The sequence below is a fragment of the Embiotoca jacksoni genome, unplaced genomic scaffold (genome assembly GCF_022577435.1).
Source record: "Embiotoca jacksoni isolate LCO1_2020_lvr unplaced genomic scaffold, fEmbJac1.0.p SCAF_16, whole genome shotgun sequence".
Lineage (NCBI taxonomy): Eukaryota > Metazoa > Chordata > Actinopteri > Embiotocidae > Embiotoca > Embiotoca jacksoni.
In genome coordinates this window covers 2,763,180-2,785,438 of record NW_027185296.1, presented here as the reverse complement: position 1 = coordinate 2,785,438, position 22,259 = coordinate 2,763,180, and the positions used below count along the sequence as shown (strand labels likewise).

The following is a 22,259-nucleotide window of genomic DNA, read 5'->3' as shown; positions in this document are numbered from 1 at the left end:
GCATTTTAGGTAAAACACGTTGAAAGCTTGTGACAGCTGATAAATAGGGACATGCTGTGTTTGTAAAAACACGCAATTTTAGACAATTTGAATCTGTAAGATGAATGTCCGCCAATGGATATGAGTGTTTGAACAGGATCATGTGTTCAAATAATTCTCCTTAATAAGTAACATAAGTAACAGGTGTTTGCTCTGGGCAATGTAGCCCTTATGGAGTCTTTCTGAGCAGAGGTGTATTGCATTTCATAAAGTGGGATTTCAACTGTTTAAATAGACTTTGAATTAATAGTGTTTTACCAGGCAGCTTTTATTATTATAAATGGTACCATAATATCACATGTGGGGTCAAACTCACATACAGTATGTCATCTTGGGTTAGGCAGTAGTTTGCCATTGAAAACAGGATAAGAGACAGTATACACTATCTAAAACCTGCGGAGAGTTGATAAAAAAGAAAAAGAAAATAAAGCACCCATAATTTAGAAAAAAGATGTGCTGACGGCCTACTGTGGGCAATATGAAGATATGATAATGTATTTTTATGTAAGATTCTGGACTGTCTGACAGGTATATCGCTATGTGCCAGAGACAGAAAAAACTTTTTTTTAAGTGCCATGTACCCCCGGACGTCATTGAGCCGATGGGTCCTGATGTTATGCTGAATTCCGCCTACGTGTCGAGAAATGCATGCAACTGGCAGGACCACGCACAGATAAAGTAAAAACTACCAGACATTGTAATGATTTGGCAAAGTAGTGGGCCTGCTGTATAGAAACCTAATTAGAGCGAATTTTCTTTATATTGCGTCTTTAGGTTCACCACTGATGACATGACAAGTCTACAGTTTTTTAACAGTCATCAATGAATTTCAAATAGCCTATTATACTAAACTGAGTTTTTCAATGCAGACAAACAAATGTGGAGTTTCATATAATGTATAAGACTGACACGTTCTGTGCATTTATTTGATTGAGATGTGGTCCTATATTTTCGGAGGGCAGGCAAAACTGAACATAAGTAGAATTTTTTTCTGGCCTTCTTTTATCTTCCCCATTACCCACATGAACGCCGGTGTGTTGGTGCAGTCCAGTCAATAAATTGATAGCCAGATAACACAAAAAAAGAGAAAATGTGACCCTTTACATGATGCATTTATTGATCTGTTTTTTTTTCCTTTTCAAAAGGCCGAGTGGCCACAGCGAAGCCCCTGGACCTGACCGGGCGCCAACTTGGCTCCGCAGCGGAAGGGGCGGGGCCACCAGCTGGAATTCAAATGGGTCAAATTGGCGACTGAAAAAGCAGGAACTGTTGCCGCGACCTCAGCCCTGCACAAATTCAAGTTGTAGGCCTAAAAGTGTTTTTTTTTTTTTTTTTTCTTCCCAGTAAGTACAACTATTGTTGTCGATTAGAAGCCATCGCGATTAATGTGTGCGTGAAACAGTAAAATGACCACTCAATGCCGATTTTCGCTCCAACATGAGCCGTGATGGCCTCCGTAGAACATGTTGCGTTCACTGGTGGAAAGATACGAGGGTTTCCGTCGCTGTTGCTAAATAACTAACAATTCACATGTCCACAGGTGAGGACCCAACACGACCAGTTTGTCTACTTCGTCCCTGTAACGCTTGTAAGTATATCTCACTCTGACACACTCTTTCTCACTCGCTTTTATAATAAATAGATACGTGTTTTTGTTACGAGCCAGCTTACCTGCTGCAGTTTTGGCACGCAAACAGGTGTAGCACCTGTTTCAGGTAAGTAACTATTTGACGTTTGCTATTTAACCCACAAAAAATGACCAGTTTATTGACATTATACTGGAAACTGTATGGAAAGGAGTATTAAAGCGAAAGGACAAAAATACAAAATATTAGAGAAACAATTTGATAAGCCGAATTTCAGAAAAAAAATGTTTTATAAATAGGCATGTAAAGGCATAATGTAGTATAATATAATGTAGTATAAGTAAAAATGATAGTATTGCTTCCGATAACGTCAGTACCTGCTAGGCTCTGTATATTAGGGGGGGAGGGGGGGGGGGTTGTTTAAATTGCTTAATGTCGATCCTGTGAGGAATTACGTTAACAATTACATTTTAAGAGTGGGAGAATATATTTTAACTTTTAACTGGCTGCATGAAAAATTTAAATTGTTTTTCCAAGATATTGCTGTGTTCAATTTAGCTTGGATCTGCTCGTGGGCTCTTAACTCCCTGCTGTAAATGGATAGATAGATAGTTACTTTATTAATCCCACAAGGGGAAATTTTTTTCACTACAGCTACTGTACACTGTGTCTTCGGTTATGCGTGATAGTGAAACCCGCAGCAGCTGATAAATTCTTGTATTTTACATAAAGATTTACTCAGTAGTCAGCTGCTGTTTTCCTGTTGGCACTGACTGTTTCTTTTGAGTTTGTCTTTGAGCCAGCGGGACTGGCTGTTTGCCTGGCCGGCAGCAATGTTGCCATCAGCTGTGTCTGTCTATGAGCCAGCAACCTGCTACAGCCTGGGGTGCCGCTGACTCAAAAATACACTGAAAGAATGCCAAAGCTCTATTTCTAACCTGATGTCACAGTTTTACTTTTGCTCTCTGTGAGATTAGACTGCCATTTGTTTTTAGCACTGATGCCCACCAGTCTTCAGTCTGTCCATGGCAGCATTATGGGGCTAGCATCTGTATGGGACACAGGTTATATATCCTCCTATAGAGATGGTAAGAACATGATAATTTAAACATCTGTTTCTAGGTTATGGAAGAGAGGATGAGGCATTTTTGGACCTTTGCAAGCTCTGCATTGTTAAGATTTGTAAGAGGGGAAAAAAAGGGCCGTATTCACAATGTTGTAATTCAACTGTTTTATTCCTTTTAATATACAATATATTCAACACAATGTCATTCCCAAGCTTATTGTATTATTTGAAGATCATACTTCATTCACTGTTTGCATTTTTGAGGGACAACTGCATTTCATTATACACATGAAAAAGGAAGAGAAATGTGCACTCTGTCAGTCCAACACGTCCTCACACCTGAAGCCAGAAAAGGCTGTTATCACTGCATGTATTACACTGACCATAAGTATCTCGTATAACACGACTTAAACCAATCCGAACTATCCCTTCTTTGTTAGCCTTACAAAACTGAACAACACAGACAAATGGACCGTTGCAGGTTGTGCAGAAAAGACTTTGCCAACCACCAGTCGCCTTTTGTCACTTTAGCATTACATATTAGTGGTGTGAATGCAAATAGAAAAAAAAAACCTTAAAGGTACATCGTTTCTGCTTGGAGTGGTTTGGACAGTTAAGTCCTTTTAAGGTGAGACTTGAAAGCTACAATGAGTTGGTACTGTTGTTAATCATCCATATGTGATTATCAACCCAATTTTGAAGTGCTCAAGAAAGAACGCACAGGAGAGGTGAAGTAGCATTAGAGCTCTGTTTCTGTGATGCAACATGGTATGCTGTGAACAACACGAGTGGATTCTATTTATAATTATTTTTTACTGTGGCTATAGTGTGAATGATCACCATCCAACACAGAACTGTCAGCGGTTCCTGTGACAGAAGCAGTTTGTGCACTCGCACGGTATTACTTTAAAAGCAAGATGCACCTTGTGCCATCAGTTCACAAAAATACAGCTCTTAAAGTTACATTGTCAGCGAGAATATTCAACAGTGCAGGAAAAGGAATGAATTTGTTTCTCTGTCAGTCAATGTTGTACACGGTGTGCATTAGATACACCCTGATATTGTCTTTGTGGAGAGATATTCTTGCCACCTTTGGTGGTGATTTTGTGAGGTGGAGTAGAGCAGGACAACGTCCCTGGCACCTGCTGCTCCTCTTCTTCATCCGAGGTCGCTCTTGTAGGAATGGGCTTCAGTAGGGGAGCTCGAGGAAGAGGTGAATTGGTTGGCAGGAGATTTCGAGGGAGAACAACAGGAGTCAGGACACCAGAGCCAGTAGTACCAGAGGGATCATAGTATGAATAGCCTCTCATGGTATGGAGGGCATATGCAGGGATTAGAAGAGGGTGAGAGGGTTGGTGGATGGGTACAGCAGAAGAGTCTACAGCACCCCAGTAGTAGTTCCTCTGCGTGGACTGGTGGTGGGTGCTGGTGGCAGTGATGGGCGGGGTGCTGCTGTGGAAATGGCGGGGCAGTTGGTTACTTTGGTGACCGGTGTACGCTGCAGGGCGGACCAGGCCAAAGTGGCGCTTGATTGCCATTAATTCCGCACTAAGCTTGGAATTTTCTTCTTTCAGAGCCACGAGATGAGTCTCCAGCACATAGTCGTTCATCCTCCTCTTCTCCCGGGACCGTTTGGCTGCCTCGTTGTTCTTACGCCGTCTCTCCCAGTAGAGGGCGTCCTTCTTCTCTTCGGGTATGAACTCCCTTTTGCGACGGCGTACCAGCTCATGTTCTACTTGGTAAGCGTGGTTGTCGTGGCCGCTGTGATAAGGTTGTGATAGGGACTCCATGGTAAATGAGTAACAACAGAGACCTGAAATCCAAAAAATATAAAGGATAATTTTTAGTAGAGCTGCAGTGATTAGTTGATTAATCAATTCGTCCACTGGCAGAAAACTAATCTGCAATCATTTTACTCAATGAATACTTATTATATTATGGGAAAACGATATTTCATAAACAAAAATTATATACATTTGCTGGTTCAAGTTTGTTAAATCTGAGGATTTGAGGTTTTTCTGCGATTGTAAGATTAATATGTTTTGGTTTTGAATCTAGGTCAGACAAAATAAGACATTTGAAGAAACAAAGAGACGCAATTGTTAATCTATCAACTGAGAAAACAGTTGGCAGAGTAATCAAAAAATGAAAGTAATCGTGAGTTACAGCTCATTTTTATTATCTTGTAGTGGAGGTTGAGTAGAGGCACGTCCCTCTTGTGTGACGGTAGCTTTATCTGATTTCGGCTTCACCTCGTCTTACTGTATGTTGGCTTGTCTTCACTGAGAGCACTGGTATTTCTGAATGCGGTGATGATTACTCTGCTCACTATCTCTTTACATGTGTGCTAAAAGATATTCAGAGTCCTCAGCGGTCACCTACAAAGGAGAAAAAAAATAAAAATACCAGAAGTCAACAACTGCTCATTTTCGTAAGAAATGTAAAAATGTATTTGGGTTTTGCTGTCATAAATTATAGTAAGAATAGTAAATGTATATCTGCATATGTGATAGTGTTATATAGCCCTGTAAAGCCAGTCCATCTAAAACAGTCTCTTGTCACTCTAACACAAACCCAGGGACCCATCAGGTGGCTTGTTTGTTATTTATTCTCTAAAAACCTGCAGACGCTGCCACAGACCACTCGGTTTATTCAACTTTGTCTGTAGCCCCAACCCAACCCCAGCCTCACCTCCTGCCTCACCATGTGAGAAAATGTGATGGGAAACATTAAGTAGACAAAGAAGAGTGTGAACTGATGTGTTTGCTCCAGGTTCCATTTTTAGAGTTATGGTGCTGATCTGTATTTGCAGTGAAGTCAAGAAGCATTTGTGAAACCATTTAAAACATTTCTTGGTATTGCAGAAATGCATTTTGCGCCGGGTTTTCTGTGCCCAGAAAGTTGCCGTTGCAGCCAGCTTTTGTTTTTTTGGGTATTTGAAGCTCGTCATATTGTAAACAGCTTTTCACCATCAGCGTCAACTCAATTCAGGTTTTCAACAAAGGCCATTCTTTAGTTTACTTCTCCCTCTCCATCTCTTTATTTTCTTGCCTCACTTCTATGTGTGGACAAAAAGGCAGCCGTAACGGCTTTATCTATTTTGTTACATAAAACCAAGCAGGACGATATTTTAAATACCCACCCTGAGAGGAATGCTGGCATCTTTTAATAAATTCTCTTTCATTCACGTGGGTTTGTGGGTGGATTTATAGGAAGCTGTGCAAGGAGGGTGAACACTGTGTTGAAACCACAGCCAGCCTCCCGTACGTGCTATCAGAGGCACACACGATAAGCTTACACTCGTGTCTTTTAATTCCTTCATGTCTGCTTCACGCCTTATTTCATGTCATGTGGCACTTTATGCTCGCATTTTCATGTGACACCTTATAAAAGAGCTGCAAAATAAGCTGTCACACAAGTAGCACAAACTATCACTTCAACCTTAAGAAATGATCACGCAGTGTCCTGTTTAGTTTTACTACCCCTTTTTATTTCTGTTATCTACACTTGGAGCCCTTTCTTGGCAAGTTCACCATTCTTGTAGTCATACTTAAGCGTGCCAGTCAGACTGAGTGAGACGCATCAAAGGAAAAGTTTCAAAGAGACGGTGCACCTTGTGTATGGTGGTGAGAACGCACATCAGGTTAAAAATAATCAAACCAATGCCCACTAAGAATGTAGATGCGTTTGTATCTCTGAGAGAATAGGCACACCTGTATGTTGGTGTGATACAGACTCGGTGTCATATAGTCAAAAAAGCAACAGCAGGAAGAGAGAAAACAATAATCACACAGGAAGACACAGACAACGAAAAAAAAAAAAAAATGGAGGGTTCCTGAGAGACATCTCTCTTGAGGCTGAGCTATCGTACCACTCTTGCACATTTGCACCTGTTTCTTATAGACTAATTATAGCCAGCCTGCTTTTTAGTAAGGAACTCTCAAACTTCTTCTTTTGCTGTCTATCTGTTTTCTCACACTGTACCATCTGTTGTTGTGTGTGTGCTTTAGGCCATTGTTAAAATAACTACTCACAGGAACAATTGGTCAGTTCATATATTGTGGCTTTCCACCTCAATATATTCTGTTCACGTCTCCTCTAAACTGTCACTGGGGAAATTAATTTGAATGAATTCCCTCTTGGGGGGGTGGAAATAAAAAAAATGTTCCTCCACCATTAGCTTGAATTGACTGTTGATACATATGTTGAAGGGTAAAGCTAATAATTCAAAGCACTATCTTCCTCAAATGCTTTATGTATTATAAATAGAAAGAATCCTAAAAATGCAATATCTGGCCTTTTAAACTACTAGACTAGAAATGATTAGTTGAGTGACGGAAAATTAATAGATATTGTGATAATCTAATAATCATTTGAATGCAATTTTTTTTTTATAATCTAGAATTCTCAGATTCCAGCTTCTTAAATGTGATTATTTCCTGGTTCCTTTAGTCGTCCATTATAATAAACTGAATATCTTTCGGTTTTTGACTGTTGTTTGGGAACAAAGAAAACATGTTGGCTCCATCTTTGGAACTGGGAAACACTGGTCGACATTTTTCACCATTTTCTGCCATTTTAAAGACCAAATAGCTAGTTGATTAATTGAGAAAGTAATTAACAGATTAGTTGTTGATATAATTAATCAATTATTTGTAGATGTACTATCTATGTATTGAAATTAGCCTGTGAAAAAAGTATTACAAATATATGAAATGTTCTTGTCCTCTAGACATCAGTACAGATACTAGGACTCGGCGGCGCAGTGGTTAAGCATTGTCGCCTCACAGCAAAAAGGTTCCGGCTTCAAATCCGGTCCTGGGCCTCTCTGTGCAGAGTTTGCATGTTCTCCCTGTGCTCGCGTGGGCTCTCTCCGGGTGCTCCGGCTTCCTCCCACCATCCAAAAAAAAACATGCACATGCCCAGGTGTCCTTGAGCAAGACACTGAACCCTAAATTGCTCCCAATGGTGTACCATCGGTATGTTGTAAGTCGCTTTGGATAAAAGCGTCAGCGAAATGTAATGTAAAGACTCAAATCTTATCCAGTAATTAATGGATAGACATGAGCTTTTTAAAGTTTCCTGAATTGACTTTTATCATAACAAAATAGAAAAGCTTTACTATGAAGAGCACATACAAGATAATTGCTAGTATGGCGGTGACATACTGGATTTATACTTATAACCATCCTATTGGGATGTGCTGTGCTGTGTTATCTGTCAGACAGGCGTGTGAGGGCTAGTGGACTTGCAGGTACTAATAGCATAAGAAACTGTGCATACAACTGGGCTGGCTACAGCAGCTACGTTTACGAGAGCCTGTCACAATCTCAGGCTCCAGTACCAGTTATATAGTGCAAAACAATTAAACATGGGTTCCTTATATGATTCATTCTGAGTGACCAAAATGCAATGGGATGCAGTACAGTAGCACAGCAATAAATACCACTCTGTTTAAAATGTTCACTTTTTGATGCAGCTTCAGCTCTTTGTCTGTTGGTTCAACTCTACATTTTTATACTAGCCAGTGTTGTTAATATTTCATTCAACCCATCACGTATATGCAAGACTGAACCTATACAGACAACAGTACAGTGCAATTTGAAACGACTCCAGAAACTCCTGCCTCCAATGACTGTATATTGTTTAATCAACACTTCTCTGACACATTGCTAACAAAAACTGAACATTATTGGCTTCAGAAAGGATTTATTGCTGTTCTTTCTCATAAAATGTATTACAGGTTAGAGTTGTTGTTTTTTGTTTTCACTTGGAGAAAAAATATCCCAATATTGAAATATTAATATGGTTTAGATGAGGCAACGAGGAGCTTACTTTTGCATCATCAAAATGTATACGGCTACAGGAGAATTTATATCATTTGAGTTCACGCTTCACTGCAGTTAAAAAATATCACAGGTTAAAGACCTTCGAGTCCCACTATACCTCACTCTCGCCCCAACTGATTTGGAATATGTTTCAACTTTAGGTCACTTTATACACAAAGTGTAACGCATCAACAACTTGAGTTAATTATTCCTTGCTTTGGTAAGTTAGTAAAAAAAATTATATTTGTTTTGCAGTCAGGTCGTGTGTGCAACTGTCGTCCTGAGTAATTCTGGAGATATTTACAAGGTAAAACTACTTCCTCTTCCTCAAACAATTCTCACCTAATAAGAGTAGCTTTATCTGATATTATCAGTAACAAAATGTTCCTGTTATGATGACAAATTATATAAAGAACTGACTAGTGTGTTTACTTTGGTTACTTTGCATTTGGCAACATATGAAATATAATGAATCAAAAGCTTACTGAGCTGACCGTCAGTTTGGCAGCGTACATCATAGCGTTGTACTGTGATCGACTCAAGCGAATAGTAGAGTACGTGTGTAAAAAAATAAAGTCCATCTTTTGCTCACCAACAGCTCAATTATTTCCTTTCCCTGAATCCGTACGTGAGCCAAACCTATTAACATGAAAAACTGAGTGAGGCCTTACCTTCAACTCTCCACAAAATCCACTGCCGCCGAGCTGCCAGCTAACTATTTGAGAGAGACCTCGTTGTCACGCAGTGCTAATATGCAACTTATAGCACTGAACTCTCCTGTTGTGTCAGGCAATTGTGGTGTGGGGGGGCGGGGGTGGGGGGTGTTGGGAGAGATCACTTGTTGCTCTCAGTCCTCCCTGCTCACCTCTCTCTTTCTTTGCTTTCTGTCACTCTTTATGTACCATTTTCCTGTCTTTACCTCAGACTGTCCACCCCTGTTGTTGCATAAAAAGCATATGATAGCCCCCCCCTTGATCTAGATCATGTTGTGGTGTCTGTGGTTTGCCAACACAGCAGTCTCCCCTGTACGACGCTGCTGTCAGATTCTGTTGGCTGCTAAATCGGCACAAACATAGTATACCTTTTTAAGATGAACCTAGTTACATGACGCCACATGATTACTTAATTCTTCAAGTAAATACATCGCTTTACATACATTGTTTTGCTTCGCGGTTTTCTGTGCTGGAACTGCATTACGATGCGCTCTTCAGTGTTCGGTGTAACATATATTAGATACACATTTTACATTTCAGGCACTTGCCTATAGAAGAAAATCAAACCTGGCTGCAGTAGATAGTAGTATTAGTGATAGTAGCAGTATTAGACACACCCATGCAAAGATATGGCAGAGTTATTGTGTTCGTCAGATATTTACAGTCAAGCATAACGGAGGAGAAACAGAAGTGACTTTTTTTTTTTTTTCTGTGAGTTTTAAATAAATCGTTGACACCTCGGATTCACAAAAAATATAGACGTGTTTGTCACTTATCAGTGTAGATGTTCGAAGTTGAGACGTGTCTCTTCACACTTAATATCCACTTGTAATCATCTTTTGCAGCGTTTGCTCACTTTAGATTCACTTATTACAACAAGAAGGCAAAATGACTTTAAAAATGTTGTTGAAATAAAACCAATTATTTTGATGTGACTCGAATTTTTTTTACTTTAACCCCCATTTCTATTTAAAGACGGTGTCACGTGTCCAAAAAAGATTATGTAAGTCAACCAGTTTTATTTTGAAGCTCTAAAGTATATTACATAAACATTTGCATGTGACATTAGACGATGTAGAATATATTTGTAAACTGTATGACGCTGATTTTATTTTAGACATCCAGAAAATGTTGTTTTTCTGTTTTAATCCATGTTGGGTTAAATGTATGGTATATCCTTTTACATGTGTATGTGTGCAAAACATGCAAAATGTTCAACTTTGAGGCGTCTATCCCTTTTTGAAAAAAAAGATGCTCTTCCTTTGGGAGATTTGGACATGTTCAAGAGTTAATATCTTTAGATACACATCAGAAGATGCTGAAAACAAATCAATGTTCATATATTTCCTGTAAAATCTGTGTAAATGGGACATGAATATGCTGTAAATAAAAGTGTGTTTACTTACTCTTTGATAGTTGCTTGCTTGAAAAATACAAGCAAGCAGGGGCAGAAACGGTTTTACAACATTTTTAAGCAACTGGTTGTTTGAGCGTTACAGCCACTATTTGACAAATGCTGCACTGTTTGTGTTGTAGCGTCCTCTGCTGGTGTCTTTAGGAACATGCTCCCTATTTTAGAATCAGATACGATGCCAACACCAAAGTATTTTGATATGATGACCAGGGGCAATAAATCATGTTTATATATGCTTTTAACAGCAAATCTTTATAGGAAATGAACGAGACATTATAAAAACTAACCCAAGTTTTGCAGGGAGTTCTGGGCCAAAATTTTACTCTTGAAAACTGAAGCTTTTGGAAGCTGCTATATATAATTCATAGAATTAATCATATTTATCAGCCTACAATTTATTTTTTTAAGATTTGAGCTTGTTTGATAATGACAAGAAGAGAAGAGAGATGGATTTTCAGATCATGTAGAGAAAAGCTCCAACGTTATAGGCCTACATTATACGTTTCAAAAATGAACAATAAATAGGTTGAAAATTATTTGACTTTACAACATCATTGATAATATATTTGATTATTAATATAAATAAATTTTTAAAAAAAACCCGTCGGTGTACTCTTCTCACTAGCCATAGCCACATTTGTCCGATTTCTCGAACGTTTTCTAATGCAAATTTTGCAGAGAAATATTACACCGACATTTTTAAAATACCCCACTGCTTTTTATAAATTTTTTATTCTTAAATGCAAAATATATACCTACATAAACAATATGCATGCATTTAATTATATTCCCGATTTTAACAACAGTAAAACGATTGCAGATGTAGTGAGACTTGTATCTCACTTTCTTGTTGGCCTACAAATACAACGGTTCCACGTTTGGTTTTCCATTGAATCGATGAAGGGGAAATCACGCAGTGGAGCTACAAGGGGAAAACCAAGTCAGCAAGTACCCAGTTTCGTTGGCGCAGCAGGATGTTTTTCATCACACGGTAAAAAAAAAATAAAAAAAATGCACAAACAATAAACACTCACAATTTAACGAACCCTGATATTATGACGTTATGCCTGAACTAGGATTAGTCCTATATGTTTTAAAAATAGTTTAGCACCTCTCAGACAGCATCGGTCCGTGCAATTGGACTGAAACAGCGTTTACGTGACTGAAACTGTTTACTCTGCACGTAAACGCCGTTTCAGTATAATTGAAACATGAAACCACAGGCTGTAAGATAATAAACCACAGTATAGGCTCAAAATGTTATTTGATCTTTCAGGAAATATACATACAAACAGTTACATACCATTGTCAAATTGAACGTTTATTTCCATTATAACACATTTAATTAAGCCTGTTACGCCTGTTGTGTTTCACTGCCAATAAAAAAAAAAAATCTGGTGTAATTACATGTTTGACTACTTTAAAATAAGACTGAAGAAAGTTTTTTTTTTTCTGTTTTTTTTCTTTTTTTTTTACCCCCCGTTCCTTCTTCACAGATAGTTCTTTCAGTGTCCATCACGATGCATCAGGAGTTGAGGCTGTCCTGAGGGTGCACTGCCGAACCGGCTCACGAATCCCCTCTGGATGTGGGCCTCTCCATCGAAACCTGGGCCCTTTCTCACGTGCAGGGCCAGCCCGGGGTAGACGGCCGGTGGTGGAGCCTGGTAGGACCACCAAGGCAGCAGATGGGGCACCAGCCAATTTTGAGGTGGGTACGAGAGGGTAGGGGCGTGGTGGAGTGTGTCAGTTGCGGGCAGGAATGCTGGGAGTGAGGAGAAAGGTTGGGAAGGTGCATCGGTGGAGACGGGGGTGTCATCGCTGAAGGATACTTGTCGCTGGGCATCCATGTCTACCTCCGCTGACCTCCCGCCCTCCGGGGCTTCTAGGGAGAGGACGCGGGGCCCGGAGAGGGGGGAGATGCCTTGGTGTGTTCCATAACCGTGACACCCCATCGGACTGCAAAGTCCATTTGTGCTGAAACAAGGGAGCTTAGCCTCAAATTGGTGCATTTTTTGGTGCCTCACGCCCATAACGGAGGCTGAGCTGCCCCTGCTGTTGCTCAGGAGTCCTGGCCGGAAGAGAGCAGGGCTGTGAGCCGGTGACGAGGACAAAGTGGAGGCAAGAATAGGAGCCGATGTTGCACAAGCAGCCTTTCTTTTTTCCATAGTGTGATGCTTGAGTTGTAGCACATGAGCCCGCAGCTGGGCGTTCTCCTCACTCAGAGCCAGCAAGTGGCCCTCCAGCATCAGGTCGTTGAGCCTCTTCTTCTCCCTGGACCGCTTGGCCGCTTCGTTGTTCTTGTGTCGCTTGGCCCAGTAGGTGGCATCTTTCTTTTTAGCGGGGATCATCTCCCTCTTGCGGCGCGTCACGGGGCTTAAGGGGCTGCTGTCGTAGGCCCGTAAACGCACGAGACGTCGAGCCAGCGGGGAGGACCTCGTCACGGGGAAGAGTCCGGAGTCTGGATCGGGCTCCGTATATCCGCTGCTCTCCACCGTGGAGGAGGAGGAGGGCTGGCGGGGGGCAGCGGTACCTGCGCCGTCAGGGCTTCTCGGGCGAGACATGGCACTGGTGATGGGGAATCAGAAGTGTCACTCAAACCGTCAGTAGGCCTACATCTATAACATCGCTCTGTTAAAAGAGGGATGTTTCTACCTGCTACTCAGCTGTTTGGAAGGTAAATTATTAAGGTTACATTTGACTTTGACGTAATTAATAGACGTATTTAAGCTTTATCCGTAATAGATCCAGATGGTAAAAGCCTCGACCAGCTACATTGATTTTATATTACCTTATAAGCAATCAAATTCAGTCGCCCTTATTTCCATATGAAAATGAAAGAAGTGAGCGTGCATAACGAAGACTTCTGCTTTGAACGGAGATACTTTTTTTCTGAATGTACTGTAGCCTACATATTTGACTTAAGCGGAATTATTTTAACATGTGAACTGCATTGTGACGGGCCACTTTAAAAAAAAAAATAAATAAATCGGAATACTTCCTCCACCACGTAAAATCGGTCACAGAAAAGACTTCAATGAAAGGTAAACATTTTTTTTTTTTTTTTTTTGCCTTTTAACAGCTTCTAATAAGCGCAAAAGTTTGTGATTAAAATCAACCCAATTAATTGAGGAGATGATAGCCTGCATGTTCACTGAAGTTGTGTCGAGCATGACGATAACGGCGTTACAATGTTGAATTCGGCGCACTGAACTGAACGGAGGGATGACACCTGTGGGATAATAGCAGGATCAACTTCGAGCGAGTCCGGTTGCAGTTCGGTAACAGAGCAACATTCAACTCAGATAAGCGACTTAGTTTGATTTATACCAAGTGTCGTTCGCCTGGGAGAGGGCTGCACTTACCTTTCAATCATAGTAAGCGGTGCTGAAGGTAGCAGAGCTGCTGGGCGGCGCGCACATGAACCGTGCTGTGTCTGTAGTGCTGTTGAAACTCTTCTGGCAACTTCACTTGGAGAGCGGAAGTCTCAGTGCACTGTGGCAAAGACCTAACCAACAGGTGATAGAGAAATGAGTCACTTTGGATTAACTGCGCTACACTATATTGTTCAATTACTGTACGTTGCCTCCAGAGCAGAGCATTGACACAGCAGCATTCAATACACTTGTCAAGGTGTTATCTTTGCTATAAAACGTGAAAAATATAACGCAGCCTGGAAGTGGAAATAATAAATGGAATAGTAAGATGTAAAAATGTGCAAAATCAGAATCTGTGCATTCTTTGCAATCGACGAAAAACACACACAAAAAAAAAAATAGGCCATACGTTCAGGTTATGTTTATTTAATAAAACATAGCCATCCTCCGACCTGTTCTCAACACAGCTTTTGTCGCTCAGCATTGAAACGATATGGCTCTTACCTCTCTACATGGGAGCTGAATTTGCACGCTAACTTGTACCTTTTTTTTTTTTTTTTTCCTCCAACTCATCTTATAGCACGTTACTGCAAAAGTGCCACACAATTGAGGGAAACGAGTCTGTCCATATGTCAAGTCATTCTTGCTTTCCAGTATTTTCAGAATTAGGACATATTACTCTAAGATGTCAAATATAATGCACTTGGTACCGTTTTGAAACAACAGCAAGAGGTTTTTAACAATTGTTTGCTCAATTTGTTAAAAAAAAAAAAAAAAAAAAAAAAAAAGAACCTGCTTCATTCTGTTGATTGGTCCATCCATCTGTACAAACTACACCTCAGAGTGATTATATGTTGGCCTAAGAAATATTGAGTCAGCCACACCTGTAGTTTACAGTGCCAACATGTTCTGCTAATGGTTAAATATAGCCTATGATGGGATGGATAGATAGGGACAATTTTTTTTTTTTACCGGAGTGACATGCAACCCAACCACAAGAGAGGCTAACATTGAACACAGTCATCTAAAAACTAAACACAAAAGGTGGAAATGAATTTACTGAAGGACCAGAATTGCATGTTAACAACATTTGTACAAAGGGTGTACGAGTGCCAAACAACGCGAAACATGCTAATATAAAAAAAAGTGAGTATTTTAACACAATTAGAAGCAAATATTTGATCAACTAAACACTTTTTGTCTAGCTGTGAGTCGCTCTCAATTTTTCATCTACTCAGCAATGTTGTATGGTTTTTAATGAGGCTGGCAGTGATTTTTAGTTTTTCTACCTGTGTCATGTGACTCTGTGCTGTCGACATCAACCCATTCATCTTCACTGGTCTGGACTCCAACTCCTGCATCGTTCACGTGTCTGAAATCTGCTTTGCTGTAGCCCTGAAGGCAATTAACGTCAGTACAGGACAGGCGGTAAAGAGATGTAGAAATTCACCATAACACACTACAAGAAGGTCTTGATTTGAGTCCTCTCCCACCTCAACCGTCTGGGCTGAATCACTAGGACAGGGGGCAAACTGTAACAAGCTATCTTGTAAATGGAAAAAAACCCAAAACAGAAACACCAGATGAAAGCCTGCACACCCATCAAGACCTGAGCAAGCTTAGGCGAATACAAGAAGCACCATTGGAAGCTTGATCCACCTCTCCCGTCCTGGCCAATTCCTACTTCAGGCTCTAGCATTCTGATGAAACCCTGCCTGCAATACAGGAAAACAGCTTCTGTGGTGAAAATATCTGAGCAAAACTGCACAACAGCACGAAACACGAAACACCACCACCAAAATGGAAAACCACACCACATTGTACTAGATCACCGTTGTGCACTTTGAGCTAAAGATTTTCTTGTGGTGTGGGGGCAGTCCAGATCGGTGTGAGAGAGAGGGGGGGGGGGGGGGATGGGGGGGTGCAGATGGGGGGGGGGGGGGTGTCCTACGAGTTCTGTGTTTGTAGAAAGCTCCAGCAGTTTTTTCTTTGTGACTCACGATAACCACAGTCAGCCATGTTCCAACAGTCACTACACTCTTTCAGTGAGAAGATAGTCTCCAGATTTTTTAAAAGACAGTACCACAGCAGGTTATATTGATCCCTGATGATTAGTTTGATGGCTTTGAAAAGAGGCAAAACAATAACCATGAACACACACACACACACACACACGCACACGCACACGCACACCGACATCGAGGAAGGGTACAGAGTTAACACCAACTTGTTGCAGCAACAGGATGGTGCCTTTTTGAACGCTATAGCATCAAAATATTACATCTTAGGATTCATCAATAAATTTAGGACTGATCTGTCAATAGAAGATTTGATTGAATGTATTGTACAGAGCTGACCGAATCTGCACCTTTTGAGGATGACTCATTGACATTGTTCAAAAAGCATGCTGAGAAAACATTGTGGTTTATCATAATGGGCCTGCATAATTTGTTGCACTGCCACGTTCTCACTGTGGCATCACCCACATTCTGACTGTATGTGTTGCAGAAGATTTGTTTACGTGCAGATGACTTACCTAAAGCAGTATATGACCTGTTGGTTTTATAATAACTACTATTAAGACCAAACCACACGGGTGATTAAAGCCTGACCTCATCTATACACCTCCTGTACTAATGATTGTCTGATTAACAGCCTGCTGCTTGTAGCCCTGCTCGTTATCCAAAATATGGATGCTGCTGGCCTTCATCACAAGCCTTTGTGAAAGGATACATAATATGTTAATTTTTATTTATCTTATTGTCAACAAATCCAAAAGACCAAAACCAACAATGCTTTAGTCTTTCTGAATAGTTTTTATTCACTTTAATACTTATTTACCTCAGCCTGTCTGTGACACCCTGCCTCAAACTCGTGTTACTGAACTGATCACAAATGTCTAGTTTTTATTTTTATTTTTTTCAATAGGACTATGTTAGATTTAATCTGACTTTTTTAATCCCACAGTGGGGACATTTACTCGTCACAGCAGTTTAGAGAAGACAAAAAAAAGTGCACACAATATGAACAAAACATATGACATAAATTCCTTATTCGCTTGGGCTGCCGATCTTGACAATGCAGCTGTAACTATACTGTTTGTACTATTTAGACTCTTATGTATTCCCAACCATGCTTGTTTGTTTATGTATTAGTTCTTTAAGTGTAGTATTGTAAGCAGATACTCACCCAATTTGAATTTAGCATTGTGTTTTGGGACATTTTCCACAACTTTCTGGTTAATTCAAAACAAAGACGGGCATTGTTTAAGTTCAGTTACTGTTAATGGATTTATTCTGCAATTGATCTCCGTGGTCTTACTTACCTGTACTTGCTACATTCTCCACGACTTAAATGGATGCCAACCAAACCTGCTTTCATGCTCTCTCTGATGTCATCGATGATATCGTGTTTTTATATGAACAGGGGAAATTGTGTTGGTTTGAATGTTATTCAGATTTTCATGAAACTTGGTAGAAGAGTTCATCTGCTTCTCCTGCTCAGTGAGTCAGATGTTTTGGTCTTCCTCCACCTCCTTTACTCATAATGGCATAACGTAGCCCTAGTTAACCGTCCCCCAGCAGGTCTTGAGCAGCCTCCATTTGTACTAATGACACTCAAAGTAGCCGTTTACCGGTTGTTGTTGTTGTTGTTGTTGTTGTTGTTGTTGTTGTTGTTGTTATGAGAGTTATAGACAACTCTGAGAGAAATATGGTCCTGCATGAGCTGATTCTTCATTGGCTTGATTGCTTGTTTTAAGGCAGTTTTTGTTGTCAGTCAACAGAGAAGGGTGTTGGTGGTGTTTAGTTTGCATTGAGTCGTCTGTTGTTTTCTTTGTATTTTGATTTCGTATGATCAGGTTATTTATTTATATATAAATCATAATTTTAGACTTTGACAGCTACAATACAGTGGTCAGCTGTACAGAAAAGAAAGAACATTTTAGCCAATTTTAAAGTGTGACTGATTGATGTCCTTTTTTTTTCTTCTTTTTGGACAAAACTGAGGTAACTGGCACAGGTGTTAGTTAAACATACTTTTTGGTAGGACCAGCTCATTGCTGTTTTTTTCTGTTTTCACAGGATTTCTTAAAATAAGAAAAATGTAGATTGCCACAACTTTTAATTTCTTATTTCATTAAGACAGTTTGATAACTTGTCAATCATGCAGTGCACAGTACAATACTTGTTTTTCTTTTATAGTTTAGATTTTTTTTTTTTTTACAATTTTGGCACCATACTAAGTTTAATGAATACATCTTTAACGATGAATGATAATATTAAAGCTGATCTGCAAATGTTACATTCAGTGATATAAGGGAAACACTTTCCCCCATGGATTTGGGTCATTTTTCACAGTGCAGGAGGCTTTGTTGCCAACTGCTGTAGATTCAATAAATGCTGTCAAAATATCAGTTGAATTCTTTTCACGTGTTTTTCACAGGACCACACTCGCCTACCAATCCCCTCTAAACCACATTTCAGTGCTCCCACACCTTTCACTAAATGAAATGATACCACCAAGTGACTCATCACCGGTTTTTAGTCGCATCAGTTTGCTAGTCGACTTTCATGTTGTTGTTATTGCACCCCCACTCCTCACACACAAACACACACTCGCAACGTTCCTGCGCTCCCAGTGAATGTTCTACTTTCAACGAGCTGCTGTCCTCTTTGCTGTCCGCTGAGCTATTTAACATCTTTTTGTATATCCTGTCGAACCCCCATGCCTTTTGCCACGCTTCCAAGGAGGTCATTTGTGTGATTGTTGGGGTCAACGTCTGCTGGCCTGATTCCATCTCCTTACCTCACAGCTGTGCTGTCGACCACTTTTTACAGGAAGTTGAGTCTCAGCAAGCTCGGAGAATATCACCTCCTTGTACTCAACAGCAGTGTGACTTTTGTACAGCATCACAGGATGACCTCATAGTAGTAATGTAGGCCCTGAGAAATAACAGCACTGTGCAGCTTCCCACAACTCAGAGCTTTCTCACACTCACTTTACTGAAGGCAGGGGTGGTCTGAGGTTCATGTACTATGAATCCTGTTACATATAAGATGAAAACACATGTACATTAAAACGTCTAGTGGCAATAAGGTCTGGAGTTTTGATAGTGTGATCAGTTGCAGCGATAATAATAGTGTGTATTTTGCCAAATGTGGTTTATTTTCATTGTAAGATTTGTATGAGAAATAGATGTTGGCCGAAAATGAGCTCAACAGTGCTCATTAATGCTGTGTTGTGCAGCAAATAAACATTTTAAAAGAAAAATTCTGCACTTTTTATGTGGATGTCCACATAAAAGGTAAGTGTAATCAATCAAAGCATAAAATTCCTCAGTGTTTTTTTGTACCGGCTGAAAACACTGAGTTTTCCTGCAAGTGGAGCTGTGCCGACAGTGCCTACATGTACCAGGATGCTGTGTGCACGAGTGTCAGGCGCCATACTGCCAAATCCTTTTTCTTTCCTTGTCCAAGTTCCTTCCCATGTTGCATCTACACAACAAAAAACAATAAGTAGCTCGTTGATATTGTTTGCAGGCTGAAAAAAAACAGGAAAGAAAGTAGTTATTAATCATGAAGCTATCAGTACTGATTATATCATGCACCAACAGCAACACAAACGATACAACATGTTGAAAAAAAATGCTTTTCAAACAGTGTTATGTGCCAAATTTTGGGATGACCTTTTCACTGTTGGAAACATGGTTAGTTGTAGTACAAGCAAAGAGAACAGAACTTTGTTTTGGTGCAACATCTAGAGCTTCACCTGGAATAGCAGACAGCTCAATTAGCCTGTTATTACAGCAGGCTTCGCAGCTACGTCCCAGAAACAAAGAATTTACTGAGGAATTTATTGCCTCATTAGATTACATATACCTACAACATTGATTGGACATCCATATGAAAAGTGCTTAATTTTTCTTGTCACCAAAATAAATGAATTAAATAATATATCCAAATTATTTTCAGCACTGTCTCATTTAATATAACCTAACATAAGATTACAATCAACAAATTGCTGTCTGTTTGATGGAAAAATAATGAACTCATCATACTTGTCAAATATTGGTCTACCTGTTGCACAACATGGTTCTATAGTCTCAGTTACAACGTCTCTGTACCTTTATCCTGTGACCTACGACCTCACTCAGTACTATCTACAAAATCAGATATACAGAGGAAGTGGGGATGACTGTCAACTGTTTGTCACACTGTATAAAAGCTGAACTACGGAGAAGAGACTTTGAAAAATGCTGGACACCTCTCTTTGAGTGTACATGTATTTGCTCCTTCTTGCAAGAATAAATGTCCGATGTGTTTGATTTTGAATACAGCCTCTGAGTAATTTTTCTAACACTGTTCATGGTACATTTCTGACATGTAGCATGCTGGTTACTGCAGTGGGCATTGCAGCGTTGAAGCTTTAGAAGTTTGTATACATTTCTATTTTGTATTGAACAAAATATGAGGAAGTTAAACTTGCCACCTCTGCATCTTGTAATTTTCCTCACTGGCTGCTAATGCTGTATTAGGACTGTGAATATTAACTAAATGTTACCCAGATTTTGTTTTTGTTTGATATGATGGCATAAACATTAAAGTTATTTATTTGTATCTTTTAGACCGCACATTTTTGCCCACAACATTCAGATGTAAGTAAATCTTCTATTTCTCTATTTTAGCAAAGAATGTTAGGCATGGATATATTATTACTTAAATTTAGATTTTGTGCCTTTTTATTTTGAAATACAGGCCATGACTTGTAATATCCAAACCTTTAGAGATATTAGCTCGATCCTAAATCCAAGCCCACAAGCTTGTAGACACTAAAGTTTGTTTGTGTTTATGGTTGTGAGTTTTAACAGCCCTGTTTGGGCAACGGTTAAATTGTGGGAGGAAAGGTCTGGCCAGTTGGCTGTCATTTGTATGCGGAGGCCTAAGAGCAGCCGTGCCACCAACTGGCGCATCACGCCTAACCACTCTGCTGCACAACCCAGCTGTAAAAATAGATAGGAAAGATTGCCTCAGATATGAACGCACACTCACATACAGACACATAAGAAATAAGATACGCATACCTTCAGGTGTTTCTGTGTGGCCTTTGTGGGGGCGACCTCACTTAGGGAAGAGAAATGAGACAAAGAGATATGAAACCACAAATAGTACATTTAACTGACACTGAGTGAACGTCAGCTTAGTGAGCTGCCTTTTGTTCTGAGCTGCCATTGTTTACAGGCTGACCCTTTTTGACCTTCGTCTGATGGCGATGCAGTGGATGCTCACATCCACCAGGTGGCATTAGATTCATGAAGAAGACAGAATGCTTATTATAGAGGCCTCAAATAACATGAGACTTCTATGTAACGTTAAAGATTGGTTTAAGTGAATAGTCATATTAAAAATACATACATTAACTCTCACAAGTAAATGAATTCGACAGAACTTGAACACAAGTAGTTTAAAAAACATTACATACAGTGTATGATGCATATTATACAGGATATGAAGGGAAACCTGCTGTCATTTCCAACATTTTGGTTTAATGTTTAATTGTAATCTGAAAGTACATGACTGATTTAACACTTAAAACCAAGCCACATTTTATTTCTCATGTTTTTTTTGTTTTGTTTGTTTGTTGTTGATTTGTTTGTTTTTTCATGCAAGAGAAATTGCAAAAAATTATATGTAGTCATTTATGCGTAGGATACTTTGTGTCGTGTTTTTTTGAAGTGCACTGCTACTTTGTGCAGAGGCACTTTTGTCATTCAAACAACAATCTCTGACTCAATCACTCTAGAAACTATTGTCAAATATAAACTAGACTGGAAGCAATGATTGACTTCTATTGTGTGTGTTTAAGCAACGGTATGATCAGTTTTCATTTCTATATTAAAACAGTGATAATGTTTAATAGAACATAGATTACAGGGTATTTAAACTGTGTGAGAAACAAACAAATAAAAGCAGTAAATAAGAACTATGGTTTGGTGCATGCCTTGTCGGAATGCAGTTTCACTGCTTTCACATTCCTGTAAACCAATAATCCCACTGCTGTTACAGTGAAAAAGCAACAGTATAATACTGTTCATACTGTCACAAAGACTTTCTGGGACACCCAGGTATTTAGGTTAGAAAAAAAAAAAGACTCAATATTTCTGTAAACTTGACACACCCCAGTCCAGTTCCAGAAACGTTAACACAGTGATGTGGTATTTAAAATGCTTAAACTGGCTTTG

At 39.7% G+C, this 22,259-nt stretch overlaps 1 protein-coding gene across 1 annotated transcript; it reads right to left on the bottom strand.

The window, feature by feature from the left end:
• Positions 1-2,866: 2,866 nt before the first annotated feature.
• On the bottom strand, positions 2,867-9,217 carry LOC138198496 (nuclear factor interleukin-3-regulated protein-like). The gene is made up of 2 exons (XM_069149934.1): positions 9,191-9,217; positions 2,867-4,504 (listed from the first exon to the last, which is right to left on the bottom strand). Exon 2 carries the CDS (start codon positions 4,479-4,481, stop codon positions 3,714-3,716), a length of 768 nt encoding a protein of 255 aa, XP_069006035.1. The 5' UTR covers positions 4,482-4,504; positions 9,191-9,217; the 3' UTR covers positions 2,867-3,713.
• Between the last annotated feature and the right edge of the window lie 13,042 nt (positions 9,218-22,259).